Below are 17,466 nucleotides of genomic sequence, written 5' to 3'. Positions count from 1 at the left end.
CCATGCAAGGCGGCGGGGGGGGGGGGGGGTTTGGGGGGGGACGTCCCCTCCCGCTCCTTGTAATGACAGCCGAGCGGCTTCTCAACCTCATCGGTTGTCGTTACAAGACACCTGACTGTTGGCTATGGACGCCGGTACCGGGGTGATGCCTCTACGGTAGCTGCAGCCATCATTCCGGTACAGCACTTTCCGAACTATCGGGGAAAGTGCATATCGGCTCTCGATAGATCGGCTTTGCCGATAATCGGTCGATCTCTAATTGACATCTAACAAAAACGCTTGTAATGTGCCAAAAAAGAAGCTCATGTACTTTTTTGAGCTTCTGGAGACAAAACGCTCATATGTGAACAGGGGCCATTGAAATGAATGGGATTTTGCTTGTTGGGCGTTTGACTTCAGAGATGAGCGTTTTATGAGCTGAAAAACGCTCAGGTGTGAACAGGGCCGAACACTTCCACATTACATTCAAAGCTAAAAACAAATTTGGTTGAAAAAAAAAAGAAAAAGAAAGCAAAAGAAGCAAATTCTCTCCGATATTAGCCTGTGACCAGAACTGGTGAACTTTTTGGACCTGAGCTGAATGACGTAAAGCCGTTTATTTAGAGTGGATCTGTTTTTGCTGAACTTATGAAGTGAAACATTTGGACAGAAGTCATCCTGCGCAGAAAATAGGATTCCAGCACAGACTTTGCTTACTAATATAAACAAGAAGGATTACACAAGGGTCAAATAAACAAATGTTTCCCCAACAACCGCGTATCAGTGACAAGTCTCTTCCTCTTTCCCAAATTAGCTCAGCAATAAAAAAGAAAAAAAAACAATCAGACAAAATCAGCAAGAAAAAAACGAGGAAAAAATATTAAAAAAAAAAAAAAAAAGCAAGAAAGGAAATCTGGGGTTGCAGCACATAATGAAGACAATAAAGCTGAACTTTAGGCAAACAGTTAAATACATAAAGTAGATGGATGAAACACACATAAAGCTGTTTACAGGCCATATGATGTGTATTTTTGTCCATCCAGCCCTGAGATTTACACAGCTCCGCCACACAGCACAGCTCTGTCTGCTCAGGGTAAGAGACCTGCTTTTTCTCTGAAGCAGTTAAAGTGTTACTAAACCCAGGCCTCCCACAGTACACAGAACTGCAATAGTTTTACTAAATATAAACTGCTAAATACCTTTTCTCATCAGCAGTATATAGCAGTCTTGTGACTTCTATCAATATAGGGCTAAACCTTGCAGGAGGAGTTTTCTATCTCCCATGATTGTCCTATAAGGTTGCAGGACCCCTGACCCTCTGTCTGGACAGTGCTGATTGGCCCTGTGCTGATCACATGCACTGTCCCAAGAAAAAAAAAAACTAGCAAACTGAGCATGTGCAGCCTGACTCCAAAGGCTCTGTACTAGTGATCGACCGATATCGGTTTTTCGTTGCCGATACTGATAACGATATTTTGGCCAATGCATATCGGTATCGGCCGATATGGGCCGATATTTTAGTACAAAAAAAAAAAAAATTTCTTTTATTTTTTTTTTTAATGAACAGGTACTCTCGTGGAGGGATCTGGGGGTCTAAAAGACCCCAAACCCCTCTTCTGCACTTAACTACTTGCCGACGGCCGCAAGTAAATATACTGCGGTGGTCAGCCCCGGCCAGGCAAAGTGACGTATATATACGTCACTAGCCTTTCACCGGCTTGAGAGCCAATAGCGGGCGAGCGCGCGCCCGCTGAAGCGCGCCCGCCGCGGTTTCATCACTAAGGAGTCCGTGCGTGTGACCAGCGGACCCGATGTCCGCCGGTCACTCACCGATCGTCGGTAGAGCGGGAGAAAGGCAGGCGGTTAATGTAAACAAGCCGCCTGTCATTCTCCCCTGTGTAAAAATGGAGATCAGACGGTTCTACTATGTAGAACCGTTGATCTCTGTTTTTACAATAGGAGACATGTCCCATCACAGTTAGAAACACGCCCCTAAGACACACTTAACCCCTCCCTCTCCAATACAGTGAACCCCTTCCCTGCCAGTGTCATTTTTACAGTAACAGTGCATATTTATAGCACTGATTACTGCAGTAATGTCACTGGTGCCCCCCAAAAGTGTAAAAAATGGCAGTCAAGGGTCCGATCTGTCCGCCGCAATGTCGCAGTCCCGCAAAAAAAAAAAAAAAAAATCGCAGATCGCCACCATTACTCGTTAAAAAAAAAAAAAAAACACCAAAAATGACAGAAATCTTTCCCTTGGTTAGTAAACGCAATAACTTTTGCACAAACCAATCAAAATACGCCTATTGCTATTTTTTTACCAAACATATGTAGCAGAAAACAAATTGGCCTAAAATGTTAAAAAAATTTAGATTTTTACATTTTTTTTTGGGGGGGGGGGGGATTTCATATAAAAAAATGTGAAAAATATTGTTATTTTTTCAAAATTGTCGCTCTTTTTTTGTTTATAGCGCAAAAAGTAAAAATCGCACAGGTGATCAAATACCACCAAAAGAAAGCTCTGTTTGTGGGAAAAAAAGGACGTCAATTTCATTTGGGTACAGTGTCGCACGACCGCGCAATAGTCCGTTAAAGTCACGCAGTGCCGAATCGCAAAATAGGGCCTGGTCAGGAAGGGGGTAAAATCTTCCGGGGCTTAAGTGGTTAAGTAACACTTATCCACTCTAGAGGTAATTTCTCTCTGCTCTTTCCTCCTATGAACATGCTCCTTTTACTAATGCACAAGTGATTGGCTCCATGTGCTTCTTTCCCTCCTCCACCCTGAGCTTTGCTGTACAGGGGACTGCAATTAGATCATTTCAAGTCAATAACATGGACAAAAAAAAAAAAAAAGAGGGCAGACCACACATCCCATCTACTAACAACAACATGAATAGGAAGTGTAGGGTGCTGTTAGTGAATTGGTGGATGGCGCCACAACGCAATGAGGAAAATAGGGATCTTCACCAGCACACATTGGTATAGTGCTAATTTTGTCCATAAAGCAACGAACATCACAGCCCAACGTTTTGGGACCTAGCAGGATCCCATTTTCAAGGCCAAGTAAAAAAGGAATCCTATGACGTGTAAAACGTCAGGCTGTGACGTCTGCTGCTTTAGGAGACTAAAGGATAAGATTATCACCATACCAAGGTGTGCTGGTAAAGATACGCATTTCCCTTTTCCACTGGGATTGCCAGGTGCCATTGGACTAGGCCTGCCACGACGCGTCGACGTAGTCGACTACAAAAAAACGTCGACGTGCGTGAAAGGCATTGACGCGTCAACGCGTGACGTCACACCCCCCCCCCTGGCTGGCTGCAGCACTGCTTGAAGTATTGCCAGCCGGGTGAAATCCCCCCCCCCGGCTCCGTCCACACCGAGGTGAGCACTGACCGTCTCCTGCTCCCCCATACTCCGCCACAGCTTCTGCGGCAACACATTCAGGTATTGTGGGAAGGTTTGATCTCTGGCGCCTGGAGAACTGCTGGCGATGATTGGCTGGCTTTTAGATGGAATGGGGCGTTCTGAGCCAATAGGAGAGCTGCTATGGGTGGAACGCAAATCGGCGGGGAGACGCACACGTGGTCAGGGAAGAGGCGCCGCACTCTCTGTGAGCTTGGGACAGGCAAGTATTACAGCGCGCTGCTTATACCGGGGATACCAGGATAACCCTGCATGTCAGCAGATATTGATTCCAAGGAGCGCAGTTATGATTTCATTGCAATTAGTGTTATAGCTGAAGTGTCATCTGCTCGTCATTTGCTTTTCCCTGGTGCCCCTCCCCCCATTATGAACATTCTAATGACCTTTTTATATAAAACCTTTCCTTATTGAAGTTTGAGTGACTATATCCCTGAGTGACACCACCATCCCTGAGTGACACCCCCATCCCTGAGTGACCCCCATCATCCCAGAGTGACCCCCATCATCCCAGAGTGACCCCCATCATCCCCGAGTGACCCCCATCATCCCCGAGTGACCCTCATCGTCCCCGAGTGACCCTCATCATCCCCGAGTGACCCTCATCATCCCTGAGTGGCACCACCATCCCTGAGTGACCACCATCCCTGAATGACACCACCATCCCAGAGTGACCCCATCCCAGTCTGGGGTCTGTACTGGGAGGGGGCTTACTAAGGGGTCTGTATTAATTACAGGATTAATTAGCTAATCAAAAAAACACTCAATTAAGCAAAAAAAATAAAATAAAAATAATCGTTAGATTAGTCGACTTATTGTAAAAATAATCGATAGATTAGTCGACATACAAATTAATCGTTAGTTGCAGCCCTACATTGGACCTTGAACTATGCGGGTGCCATCATAAGGGAGGTCCTCCAGCCACAGCTCCAGGAACCCCTAGCAAACTCTGGAGGAACTCTGGGGTTCCACATAATCACAATGGATTCTATATTAAATAAAATGGTTTAGTTCTTAGTGAATCTAAACAAGATTGCAAAGACATTATAGAATCTGACTGTAGCGTGTGTTGTCAGTTTTAGGCAAGTGCAACCTATCACAAAGTTGCACAGAATGCACATTTGGGCCAGCAGCAGACAGAGCATTAACACTGAACTATACCTTTAGAGCCAATATGTCAAACACAAGGCCCATGGGCTGAAGCCGGCCTGTTAGGCCTTGTCATGTGGCCCTCACACCCATGTTTTCCGCTACCCCTGGCTCTCACCTTTCACTCCCTGCTGTCCCTTGTAAACACAGAAGCCTTCTGTGTCTACAAGAGACAGCTTTGCTCTTAGCGGCTCCCAGATCTAACAGATCCCTGCATGCACACGGCGAGGACAAATTTCCAGAATCTGAGGGAGAAACAATCTGAGGGAGGTATTACAGCCAGGCCAGGTAGGAGAGAGAGATGTGTTAACAGCGCATACCCTCAACTCTGCACTCTGTCGGCAGAGCACCCCTAAACTCTGCACTTTGTACATAGTGTTCCCCTGAACCCTGCACTCTGTACATAATGCACTCCTGAACTCTGCACTCTGTACATAATGCACTCCTGAACTCTGCACTCTGTACATAATGCACTCCTGAACTCTGCACTCTGTACATAATGCACTCGGGAACCCTGCACTCTGTACATAATGCACTCCTGAACTCTGCACTCTGTACATAATGCACTCCTGAACCCTGCACTCTGTACATAATGCACTCCTGAACTCTGCACTCTGTACATAATGCACTCCTGAACCCTGCACTCTGTACATAATGCACTCCTGAACTCTGCACTCTGTACATAATGCACTCCTGAACTCTGCACTCTGTACATAATGCACTCCTGAAAACTGCACTCTGTACATAATGCACTCCTGAACCCTGCACGTAGCGCACTTCTGAGCTCTGAACTCTGTATGTAGCATAATCCTGAGCTCTGTACGTAGAGTAATCCTGAACTCTGTACTCAGCATAATCCTAAACTCAGCACATAGCATAATCCTGAACTCTGTACTCTGTACATAGCGTAATCCTGAACTCTGCACGTAGCACACTCCTGAGCTTTGGACTCCATACGTAGCGTAATCCTGAGCTCTGCACTCTGTACGTAGCATAATCCTGAACTCTGTACTCTGTACATAGCATAACCCTAAACTCAGCATGTAGCGCACTCCTGAGCTCTGCACTCTGTACGTAGCATAATCCTGAACTCTGCATTCTGCATGCATGTAGCGCACTCCTGAGCTTCGCACATAGCACACTTCTGAGCTCTGTACGTAGCGTAATCCTGAGCTCTGCACATAGCGCACTCCTGAGCTCTGCACTCTGTACGTAGCATAATCCTAAACCCTGCACTCTGTAAACAGCGTAATCCTGAACTCTGCACTCTGTATATAGCGTAATCCCGAACTCTGCACTTTGTACGTAATGCACTTCTGAACCATGTATGTAGCGCACCAGAGATCATTGTTAATTTTGGCATCGAATTTTGATTTAGTTTTAGTTATAGTCTTTTGACTAAAATGCCATTTAGTTTGAGTCCCATTTTAGTCATCTGCAATTGATTTTGTTTTAGACATAGTCTTTGAGTGAAATGCCATTTTAGTTTTAGTCCCATTTTCGTCATCGTATTTTAGTCGACTAAAATCTCCAGTACATTTTTGTGGAATAAAATAATTTTAGTCAACTAAAATCGAATGTATTTAGGTAAATTGTAATGCATTATTTAAGCATTTCTATAGAATTTCCAAACTCATTATATACTCCTGGAGTAAAAAAATCTAATATCATGTTATTATTTATGGTATTAAGGTTTGAACAAACTCACAGATACAGATTTAGCCACTCTGGATTGTCTGAGTAGGCCTGTAATGCTGCACAGTGCTCTGGACAGTGGTCAGAGGAGGCCTGTAATGCTGCACAGTGCTAGATGGTGGTCTCAGGTCTGAGGGATGGCCTGTAATGCACAGTGCTCAGGATGCCGCCATGTCAGTGGTCACTGGTTAGAGGAGGCCTGTAATGTTGCACAGTACTGGATGGTGGTCTCAGGTCTGAGGGATGGCCTGTAATGCACAGTGCTGGATGGTGGTCTCAGGTCTGAGGGATGGCCTGTAATGCACAGTGCTGGATGGTGGTCTCAGGTCTGAGGGATGGCCTGTAATGCACAGTGCTGGATGGTGGTCTCAGGTCTGAGGGATGGCCTGTAATGCACAGTGCTGGATGGTGGTCTCAGGTCTGAGGGATGGCCTGTAATGCACAGTGCTGGATGGTGGTCTCAAGTCTGAGACCTGAGACCATCTCAGACCTGAGACCTGAGACCATCATCCAGCACTGTGCATTACAGGCCATTCCTCAGACCTGAGACCACCATCCAGAACTGTGCATTACAGGCCATACCTCAGACCACCATCCAGTACTGTGCATTACAGGCCATCCCTCAGACTTGAGACCACCATCCAGCACTGTGCATTACAGGCCATCCCTCAGACCTGAGACCATCATCCAGCACTGTGCATTACAGGCCATCCCTCAGACCTGAGACCACCAACCAGTACTGTGCATTACAGGCCATACCTCAGACCTGAGACCACCATCCAGCACTGTGCATTACAGGCCATCCCTCAGACCTGAGACCACCATCCAGCACTGTGCATTACAGGCCATCCCTCAGACCTGAGACCACCATCCAGCACTGTGCATTACAGGCCATCCCTCAGACCTGAGACCACCATCCAGCACTGTGCATTACATGCCATCCCTCAGACCTGAGACCACCATCCAGTACTGTGCAACATTACAGGCCTCCTCTAACCAGTGACCACTGACATGGCGGCATCCAGAGCACTGTGCATTACAGGCCATCCCTCAGACCTGAGACCACCATCTAGCACTGTGCAGCATTACAGGCCTCCTCTGACCACTGTCCAGAGCACTGTGCAGCATTACAGGCCTACTCAGACAATCCAGAGTGGCTAAATCTGTATCTGTGAGTTTGTTCAAACCTTAATACCATAAATAATAACATGATATTAGATTTTTTTACTCCAGGGATGGCCTGTAATGCACAGTGCTGGCTGGTGGTCTCAGGTCTGAGGGATGGCCTGTAATGCACAGTACACTGGATGGTGGTCTCAGGTCTGAGGGATGGCCTGTAATGCACAGTACTGGATGGTGGTCTCAGGTCTGAGGGATGGCCTGTAATGCACAGTGCTGGATGGTGGTCTCAGGTCTGAGGGATGGCCTGTAATGCACAGTGCTGGATGGTGGTCTGAGGTCTGAGGGATATCCTGTAATGCACAGTACTGGATGATGGTCTCAGATCTGAGGGATATCCTGTAATGCACAGTGCTGGATGGTGGTCTCAGGTCTGAGGGATGGCCTGTAATGCACAGTACTGGATGATGGTCTCAGATCTGAGGGATATCCTGTAATGCACAGTGCTGGATGGTGGTCTCAGGTCTGAGGGATGGCCTGTAATGCACAGTGCTGGATGGTGGTCTCAGGTCTGAGGGATGGCCTGTAATGCACAGTGCTGGATGGTGGTCTCAGGTCTGAGGGATGGCCTGCAATGCACAGTACTGCTCTGGTCTCTGGCAGTCATCATGGACGGTGCACACACCGTCCACAGTTGCTTCAACTCACTCCTTGAAAACTGGAAGTTAATAAACGTCCCTGCCTCACATTTTCATCCCGTTTTCATTCGTTAATGAAAACGTATTTGATTTTCATCATAGTTTACGTCAGTGGACGAAAATGTGCTGTACTTTTCGTTTTGTTTTCGTCACTGTAAAAATGCCGCTGACGAAAACCTTGACTAAAACCTTTTTGTTGTCGAAAATAACACTGCCCGAGATACAACTGGCTAATTAAGGGCAACCATACTGCTGATGCAGCCCGCGATTAAATTGAGTTTTACTCCCCTGCTTTAAAAGACCTTACATTATAAATCTTGTTCAAGCCCTTGTCTCCAATAACACATTTAATACGTTTCAATTACTGTACACAGACAAGATGGTACTCTAGACAATGTCATTATTTCCATGGAAGGTCCACCTAAAGTAAACTTTTTTTAAAGTGTCACTAAACCAACATCATAAAAAAATATCAATAAATGGTGTATTACATGCTGACCTTACTCACTCAGTCACTATGGGATTCGTTTTCTGTATTCTGCAAAAAACCTGGTTGATCCTACTGTTCTCTATCTCTACATTCTGTCCAAATCCTAAATTCAGCTAGGGATTTTGCAGAGCAGTGTTGGTAGCTCTGCACATTCTCAGTTTCTATGCTGAGTATTTCCTCCCTATCATATCTGATTATCCCATGTGACTATAGAGTCACACATGGACGTATACACAGTGGTAAATGACAGCCCACTCCCTCCCTTCTCCTCCATGCCCACCAACCCAATAAACACAATGGGGGCGGGTTGTTATATGTAGATTATTGAAAGCTTCACCTCCCCCTTATTGTAAGACATAGGCTGGAGGGCCATGACAGCTTGTGACTGGCATAAATACACCCACACCATGCCATTGCCCAAAAAAAAAAAAAGAATATGATTTGATTTAAAAAATATATTTGTATGACAATTTAAAAAAGTTTATTGATATTAATAATTTATTTTTACTCTGTATTCCAAAGGCTGTTTTTTTTTTTTGTTTTGTTTTTTTGGATATATGACCAGCAGCAGAGGCCTAGAAGCTCCTGCTGCCACTGTTTCCCTGCAGACAGACTGGGAGAGAGCTGGGTCATGTGACAGCTGTATATTGATTAGGAAAAGGGTACTTAGATGTTTTTTTTTTTCTTAATAAAATAATTACAGTGCTATCATCCATATACAGAAATAAAAGGGACTATGTAAATTAAGCAGTGTGTGTTTAGTATCACTTTAAGTGAAACAAAGGGGCTGCTACTACTGCCGCCTCCTTTTGAATGCTATTTGTATGCTTCTTCTATTGACTCTCCAACTTGAGTGGCTTGGGTAACTAACCCTGGTCAGGGTAGGAAAGTCAGAAGTCTTTATCTGCATAATATTTCTGGGTAACTGACCCAAAGTAATACAACAAGACAATTATCCTGACAACCAGGCAACTAGCATTTGCAGAATAAGATGCCAATGACGAAAGCCTCTGTGTGTCCCTTTAAAAATGGCTGATTTCAACATAAAGCAACTCATAAACACCTATCATATTACCTTTTAGCACCAGAGGTTCTTTTCCTTCCCTTTTCAGTGACTCCAAAACAGTATGGAGCGGCTGGGAGGGTATAACCCGACTTGGTTCATTGGTATTGTCATCGTAAACGATGATCTCTTTGGAAAATATCCTCTTGAACGAGTCCTTGCCTTCCCTGCATGATATTAAATCCAACACTGTGATTTTGCCCTGTTGTAGCCTCCTCCTGCTGATCTTGTCCGAGCAATTAATGTGAACGGCTCCCTGAATATGGCTTTTATTGTACTCCATGAAAGGTCGGCAGTCAATGATGATGGGGCCCTGGTTGGGCAGGTGGGTTTTGCTGCATTTTACTATCTTCTTGGCCAAGTCATTAGGATAGATGATCTTAATGTTGGCAAACTGTTTGGTAGTGCTAGACACTGGACTGCTAACTCCACCAGATGGGCTTAGACTGGCACTGTTCTCATTATTGTTGACCATTTGGTTGGACGCGGAAGCAGTGGAGGGTCCGGCGACACAGCTGGTAAGAGTGGTGCTGCTGACGGCCTGGCTCTGAGTGTCCTTGTCATACGATGCCACACTGCAACAACTGGCACTGCTACATCCGCAACCCAAAGAGCGTGCAGACCCGTTGGAAGAGGGCATATACGTCAGATTGGCTGCGTTTAAGGAGACAACACTTGCGCTGAGTAGGGATTTGCAGCTGCCACTCACCGTGGCGCAGTCAAGGAAGGAAGAGTCTATGCAGAGGTTAAGTTCCTGCGGTCTCACGGGTCTGGTTAATGCCACAATAACCCTATCGTCTAAGGGCGATGGAGGCATGAGTAACCCCAGAGGACTGCCAAGTCAAGTAGAATGGTAGGTCATGGGCTGGAAAACATAGAATCAAGTTATTATTATTATTCATTTATAGAACACCTATAAGTTCTGCAGCATTTTACAGAGAACATAAGACCATTCACATTAGTCACCTCCCCTGAGGAGCCTAGCTTATGATGGCCCCTTGGCCCTGAGGAGCTTACGGTTTAATGATCCTGTCCATATGTAATGTGTTATATAATATCAATTTACCACTAAAAAGCATATAGTGGATTATGATTCTTCTATCTTATTTGATCTATGAATATGTTCTTGCATATGGCAGTGTGATCGGTTTTGCCTGTAAATTCAGAAGCATGTGGTTACTGCATTGTCAGATATCTGATACTTGACCATGCGTCTTTGATATTAGATATGTTTGTTTTATCTTTTTCCTGTACTATTCTAAGGGTCCTTTCACATGGGCTTTCCGCCGGCGGACTCCATTTTGCTCAGCGGGGATCGATCCGCCGATCCTCGCTGAGCAGGCGGATGACAGGTCCGTCTCTGCTTACTTTGCAGAGAGGGAGCTGTCAGATCCCCGCTCTCCTCTATGGGAGATCGGATGAAAACGGACCGCCTGTCTGTTTTTTCATCCGATCTGATCCTCCAGATGGTTTGGAAAATAGGGTTTCAATCCGTCTGGATTTCACGGACAGGATCGGATAGCAGCGGGTGTCAGTGGAGATGTCACCGCTGACATCCACTGCTCCATAGAGGTACATGGAGCATCCGATCAGGTCTGCCTGAAAAAACTGATAGGCGGACCTGATTGGAAAGCTTGTGTGAAAGGGGCCTTACAATGTAAATGTACACTTTGTACTGCTCATTATAAAAAAACAATAAAAAAAACTATGTTAAAAAAAATAAAATAAAAAGCATATAGTGTATGTAGTATATGTATGTGTAAGTCAAGGCAAAATAAAAATATGTAGTGCATTTATCGAACACACATTTTCCCCTGGTTGTATCCATTTAAAAACACTGCAAGTGCATAAAAAAAATACCTGGTAATCTGCCAGAAATCCAATGAGCTCCTAACTTCCTGTTTGAGCTGACAACACTGCATTGAAATCCCAAGTACTGTCGTCAAACTTGCAGGGCTGCAGATAGAAATCAAGGGGCTCTGTACAACCTACCTGACAGGGCCCCCCCCCTGCCCCGCCTAAAATATCAAATGATACTGTTGCTAAAATGCAACGCCAGTGATGCTATGCTTTGCAGCCATGGCAGAAATTATACCCCCGTCCAACAAGGCCTGTTTAAGTGAATAGCGGCATGGAGGCAGTATCTGCGCACCCCCAGAGTTAGTGCTTGGTACCGATCACTCACTTTTTTTTTTTCAAGGTGGTGTGTTCATTCAGGATGGTGAGCCGTGAGCCCCCCCCCCACTCACCATCCTGAAAAACCAATACCCTGCCTATGTGCCCTCAGCAGCTGCTGGCAGGAGAGGTACCTGGGCCCCCCTCTTGAACTGATGAGGTCTGGACCCAGTACATGCAGACTTGCCTGCGAGGCTACAGAACTCAGCATATTCCCCCATCCCTCTCTACACACATATGAATTTCTTTCCCAGTACATTGATGCTGCCTTGACTCCCAAGAAACTGCCCATGCACTGTGTGTGTATGGGGGGAAAGGGCTCCTGAGAGATGTAGTTCTGGAGATTGTGCCTATGTCAATGGGAACTGACCTCCCAGATGAGGGCCCTGCCAAACTGCCAAAGTCTGGTGATGATGTCACAGGGAGTAATGCAAACTGTTTCTTGCTATAGGAACAAAAGAAAGAAAAAAAATATGCAGAGAAATAATCTAAAGGGGAAAGGGAGGTTTGAGGGTATATTTGGGTCATGCACTTTAAATTATAACCTCATTCAAGCATATCTAAACAGAAAACCCAAAATGTAATATATTGTAGGTTACCAATCTTTAAATGTGCTGGTTGTATTAGATTTCTTTTTTAGGCTTTTTTACTTTCATCTGGTAATCCAGCCAGTATCCACTTCCTGTCCCTGGGTGACCCCCCAATTCATCTCCTGATAGTACAGAGCCTTGGAGTCACTCTGCACACCCTCAGTTTGGTGTTTATTGCTAGAGAGTTTTTTGGTTTTCTTGGGAGGGTGTATGTTATCAGCACAGGGCCAATCAGCACTGTCCAGACAGAGGGTCAGGGGTCCAGCAGCCTCATAGGACAATGAAAACCCCTACAAGCTTTAACCAGACACTGATAGAAGTCACAAGACTGTTATATACTGCTGATGAGAAAAGGTATTTAGCAGTTTATATTTAGAACAATAATTGCATTTCCATGTTCTGTGTACTGTGAGAGACCAGATATAGTGAATGCAGAGTCCGGGGTTTAGCAACACTTTAACCACTGTATATATGGAGGGGCATTGTAGTTACCCTTGGATAGCACTACTGCCATCCTGTGCAGAGATGTTGTTGGATGGACTAGTAGATTTAGATATGTGACTAACAAATTAAGGCCAAACTCCAGCTAAAACTATTTAAGCTGTCACAGCATTTTTTTTCCTTTTGGGATAAATATTTTACAGAAATCAATAAAAGCTGAGCGTTTAAAGCACCCCTGTTAGTGGTAAATGGTTTGTCTCAACCCTCTAACTGCCACTTCTGCTGGACAGCTTGGTCTGGAAGGAAGTTGAAAAATAACAGACTTAAAGGCAGGATCAATACAACTATATTACAATGTGGAGGGGGGGGGGGGTCTGTCTGAAAAAACAGAAACTGCTGTGTTAATGCTACTTACAGGCTGCATCACATACTGTATGTCTTTTTTTAATTTTGCCCACAGTTTCTTTTTAAATGCCTCATACCAATGCAAATATACTTCCTAACCAATCAGAGTCCAGCCAAAATATATGTTTGGCATGTGCACTGTAAAACTAAATGCACCTAATGAAGTGTGCCCCATGTGTCCAGGCTGTACCATTGGGTAGAACTCTGACTTTCACACACTCTGATACAGTGCAGTCAGCACTGAACATCCAACTCAAAATTTGGGACTCTCACAGTCAGGGGGTGGTAAAAGCAGCCACAACTTTAGCCCCCCCCCCCCCCCTCCCATTTTCCACCAGAAGAAGGGCATGCGGCCACTCAGGGCTGTACACATGCCATAATCAGAATGCTTTGCTTGTAAAATATAAGCAGCCTGTTGCACTGGGCAGGCTGAAACATCCAACACAACTCATGTATGGGGCCACACCGCAACCACCCTGCTACCATGTAACTGTCAAACGCCTCTGAAAAGGCGATCCAACATGGAACTGTTGCATGTATGAATGAGATTTCCAGCTGGACTACTCTGATCCCAGAGGATCGCTCACACTCCAGCTCCTCTATTCACTAAATGTCTTGCATTCTTTTCAATGATTGGAGGAGAAGATGAATGTCATGATCTCACCTCCTCCATTCACAGAGCACCTTGCATTCATTGGAAAGAATGCAAGACCTTTAATGAATGGAGGAGCTGGAGTGTGGGTGACCCACTGGGATCTGAGAACTCCAACCAGATCTGTAACTCTCAGCAAAGAAAGTTTGGGGCTGGCTGTACTGTACGGTGGGAGTAAAAGTCAGAGTTGTACATAACGCTGCAGCCTGGACACACGGGACACCTTCATTAGTGTGGATTTCGTTTTGCAGTGCACATATTCAACAAGTTCAGCTTTAAAGAGAACCTGTGGATCTAGAGAGAGGAGAACTGTGACAGGGGATATTGCCAATGGTACAGGTTCATTCCATCTGTCATCCGATCATCCAATCATCTGTCATCCGATCAGCCATCATCCGATCATCTCTCATCCGTTATCCGATCATCCGTCAATCAATCATCCAATCATCTGTCATCCGATCATCCAATCATCCAATCATCTGTCATCCAATCATCTGTCATCCAATCATCTGTCATCCAATCATCTGTCATCCAATCATCTGTCATCCGATCATCTGTCATCCGATCATCCGTCAATCAATCATCTGTCACCCGATCATCCAATCATCTGCCATCCAATCATCTGCCATCCAATCATCTGCCATCCAATCATCTGCCATCCAATCATCTGCCATCCAATCATCTGCCATCCAATCATCTGCCATCCAATCATCTGCCATCCAATCATCTGCCATCCAATCCTGTGTTCACTATCTGGTGAGTCACTGACCCATAACAAGCACTCTGGCCGGCAGTTCAGGCTTTTTCAGACATCACTGCCATGCTGACAAATTTTATAATACCGAGGAGACATAAAGACAGATATCAGGTTTATTACCCTGTGGGCACTCAAAATATTATAATGCCTAATCTTGCCTAATGCTATCTGGGATCTGTAGTACATGGGATTCTGTGCTTATGTGTCTGAAGACAAATTTACTAAGACATTCCTAAGCAAGCCTTGAACATTCCAACCTGGATCTAGAAGTTGATTCAAGAGCCTGTATATGTATAGTCTGTGTATGGGCGTTATAATGGATATACTGAATAAAGTGCAATATATCAGAATATATTTATAAATCTTTTTATAGATATATATTATACTGCTACATTTACACAAACCTTTCTTTACATTCTTCTTTCATACATCATTATACCATACATATTACTGACCGCCCTATAGCAGTTTTACTGCTACAGGGCAGCAGCTCTGGGCAGGATAACGCTTATATACCTGATCCTGCACTTCTGCCTGCAGGGGGCGCACATGCACCGCCACCGTGCCGCTTCTGCTTTGATTCTTCACAGCAGAAGCCGATCTGCGGGTGCCAGGCACTCAATGTCCTCCGGCACCCCCTGATTATTGGTAAACAACACAACAGAACGGGGATCTGCCTATGTAAACAAGGCAGATCGCTGTTCTAACAGTGGAAGGGATGGATTCTGTGTTCAGGCAAAGAAGGGAATAAAATCCATATCTTTACCTAGTAAACGCCCCCAACACAGTACACAAAAACACTGGCTAGGCACACAGTTAACCCTTTGATTGCCCCTAGATGTTTAACCCCTTCCCAGTCAGTGTCCCTAGTACAGTGACAGTGCATACTTTTACACTGATCACTGTATTAGTGTCACTGGTTCCCACAAAGTCTCAAAAGTGTCAGTCAGTGTCGGATTGTCTGCCTCTATATCACAGTCCTGCTATAAATCGCTAATCTATTACTAGTAAAAAAATAATAAATAAACAAATAATACAATATACTTATTGGGATTTTTTTTACCAAAAAAAGTAGCAGAATATATATTGGCCTAAATTTATGAAGAAATTTTTTTTTTATTTTTTTTTATTGGATATGTTTTATAGCAGCAAGTAAAAAATATAGTTTTTTTTTTTTTTTAATTGTCTGTATTTTTTGTTTAGAGTGCAAAAAATGAAAACTGTAGTGGTGATCAAATACCACCAAAAGAAAGTTCTACTTGTAGAAAAAATAACATAAAATAAAATAACAATAACAATAAATAACAATAAAATAACATTATTTTGGTACAGAGTTGCATGACTGCGCTATTGTCCTGTAAAGTAACTAAGTGCGGTATCGTAAAAAATGGCCTGGTCATGAAGGGTGGTAAATCATCCGGAGGTCAAGTGGTTAAAGCAGGGGTCTTCAAACTACGGCCCTCCAGCTGTTCAGGAACTACAATTCCCATCATGCCTAGTCATGTCTGTGAATGTCAGAGTTTTACAATGCCTCATGGGATGTGTAGTTCTGCAACAGCTGGAGGGCCGTAGTTTGAGGATCCCTGGGTTAAAGGGTAACTCTACTTTCGTGGGGGAAAAAAAAGAAAATAAAAAAAAAATAATAATATAGTATATACAATTTGCGACACAAATCATATTGTAATTGAATGTTATTAGAAATGACCTTTCCTTTTCAATCTGCAGCCGCTGTATTTTCTGTAAAATGCAATGCAATATGGCTACCTGGAGGAGTTCTGTACATAGATGGTGTACAGAATGCCCCCTAAAAAATGTAATTTGCTGCTTGAGGGATTGGCTTAGGCCCTGTTCACACCTGAGCGTTTTTTTCCACTCGTAAAACACTTATCTCTGAAGTCTCAAAAACGCCCAAAAAGCAAATTCCCAATAATTTCAATGGCCCCTGTTCACATTTGAGTGTTTTGTCACCTGAAGCAAAATGCCTGAAGCTTAAAAATCTACATGAGCTTCTTTTTTGGCAGATTACAAGCATTTTTGCTAGATGTCAAAGGCTGCCTCCAAACACCTGAAAAACGCCTTTAAAAAGCACTTGAAAAAATGTAAAAAAAAAAAACGCCCAAAAAAAAAACTATCTGAAAACGATACGGTCAGGTGTGAATGGAGCCTTACTGATTTTCCCAAAAGTCTGCACTAACATACACGTCAGATTTTTGGGATCCCCTGCAATAAAAATGTCATTTTTTGTGAGATACTCCTAATATACTCCTAATAGGAAATCATGTCTAAAGGGATGCAGACCCTGCAATTTCCCTCATTAGAGCCCTGCAAGTGCAGCAGCTGACTAATAATTATAAAACCACTCCCATTAGATTCACTGAGCACAGAAACACAAACAAACAAACAGGGATCTCTTCAGAATAATAAAGGGTAGGAATCTGCAACAAAGTTTGTTATAATCCTTGTAATGTACAGAGATCACCCAGAGGGGGATGTTTTTTCTCATCAAAAGTGGAGTTACACTTTAAACAAGCGAATGTTCATGACCATGTGCATGCCCACTGTAATAACTTTGATTTTCCAGACTGAGGGCCGCATACACTGGTAAAGCGTAACTCCACTTTTGTTGAGAAAAAAACATTCCCCTCTGGGTGATCTCTGTACATTACAAGGATTTCAACAAACTTTGTTGCAGATTTCTACCTTTTGTTTTTCTGAAGCTGAATGGGTCAAATGGGAGCGGTTTCATAACTATCAATCAGCTGTGCCGCTGCAGGGCACTAATGAGGGAAGCTGCTGGGCCTGCATCCCTTTAGATGTGTTCCTATTG

The 17,466-nt window shown here is 44.1% G+C and overlaps 1 protein-coding gene across 1 annotated transcript in view; it reads right to left on the bottom strand.

The window, feature by feature from the left end:
* Positions 1–17,466, bottom strand: part of DUSP10 (dual specificity phosphatase 10) — a 96,498-nt gene that overhangs the window by 75,442 nt on the left and 3,590 nt on the right. The window contains exon 2 of the mRNA XM_082251363.1: positions 9,632–10,484. Within this exon, the coding sequence (XP_082107489.1) occupies positions 9,632–10,436 (805 nt within the window). The 5' untranslated portion in view covers positions 10,437–10,484. The remainder of the gene's footprint in view (positions 1–9,631; positions 10,485–17,466) is intronic.

Source organism: Pelophylax lessonae (assembly GCF_965119305.1).
Source record: "Pelophylax lessonae genome assembly, chromosome: 3".
Taxonomy (NCBI): Eukaryota; Metazoa; Chordata; class Amphibia; order Anura; family Ranidae; genus Pelophylax; species Pelophylax lessonae.
Note: the sequence above shows the minus strand (reverse complement) of the source record. Positions and strands in the feature narration are given on the sequence as shown.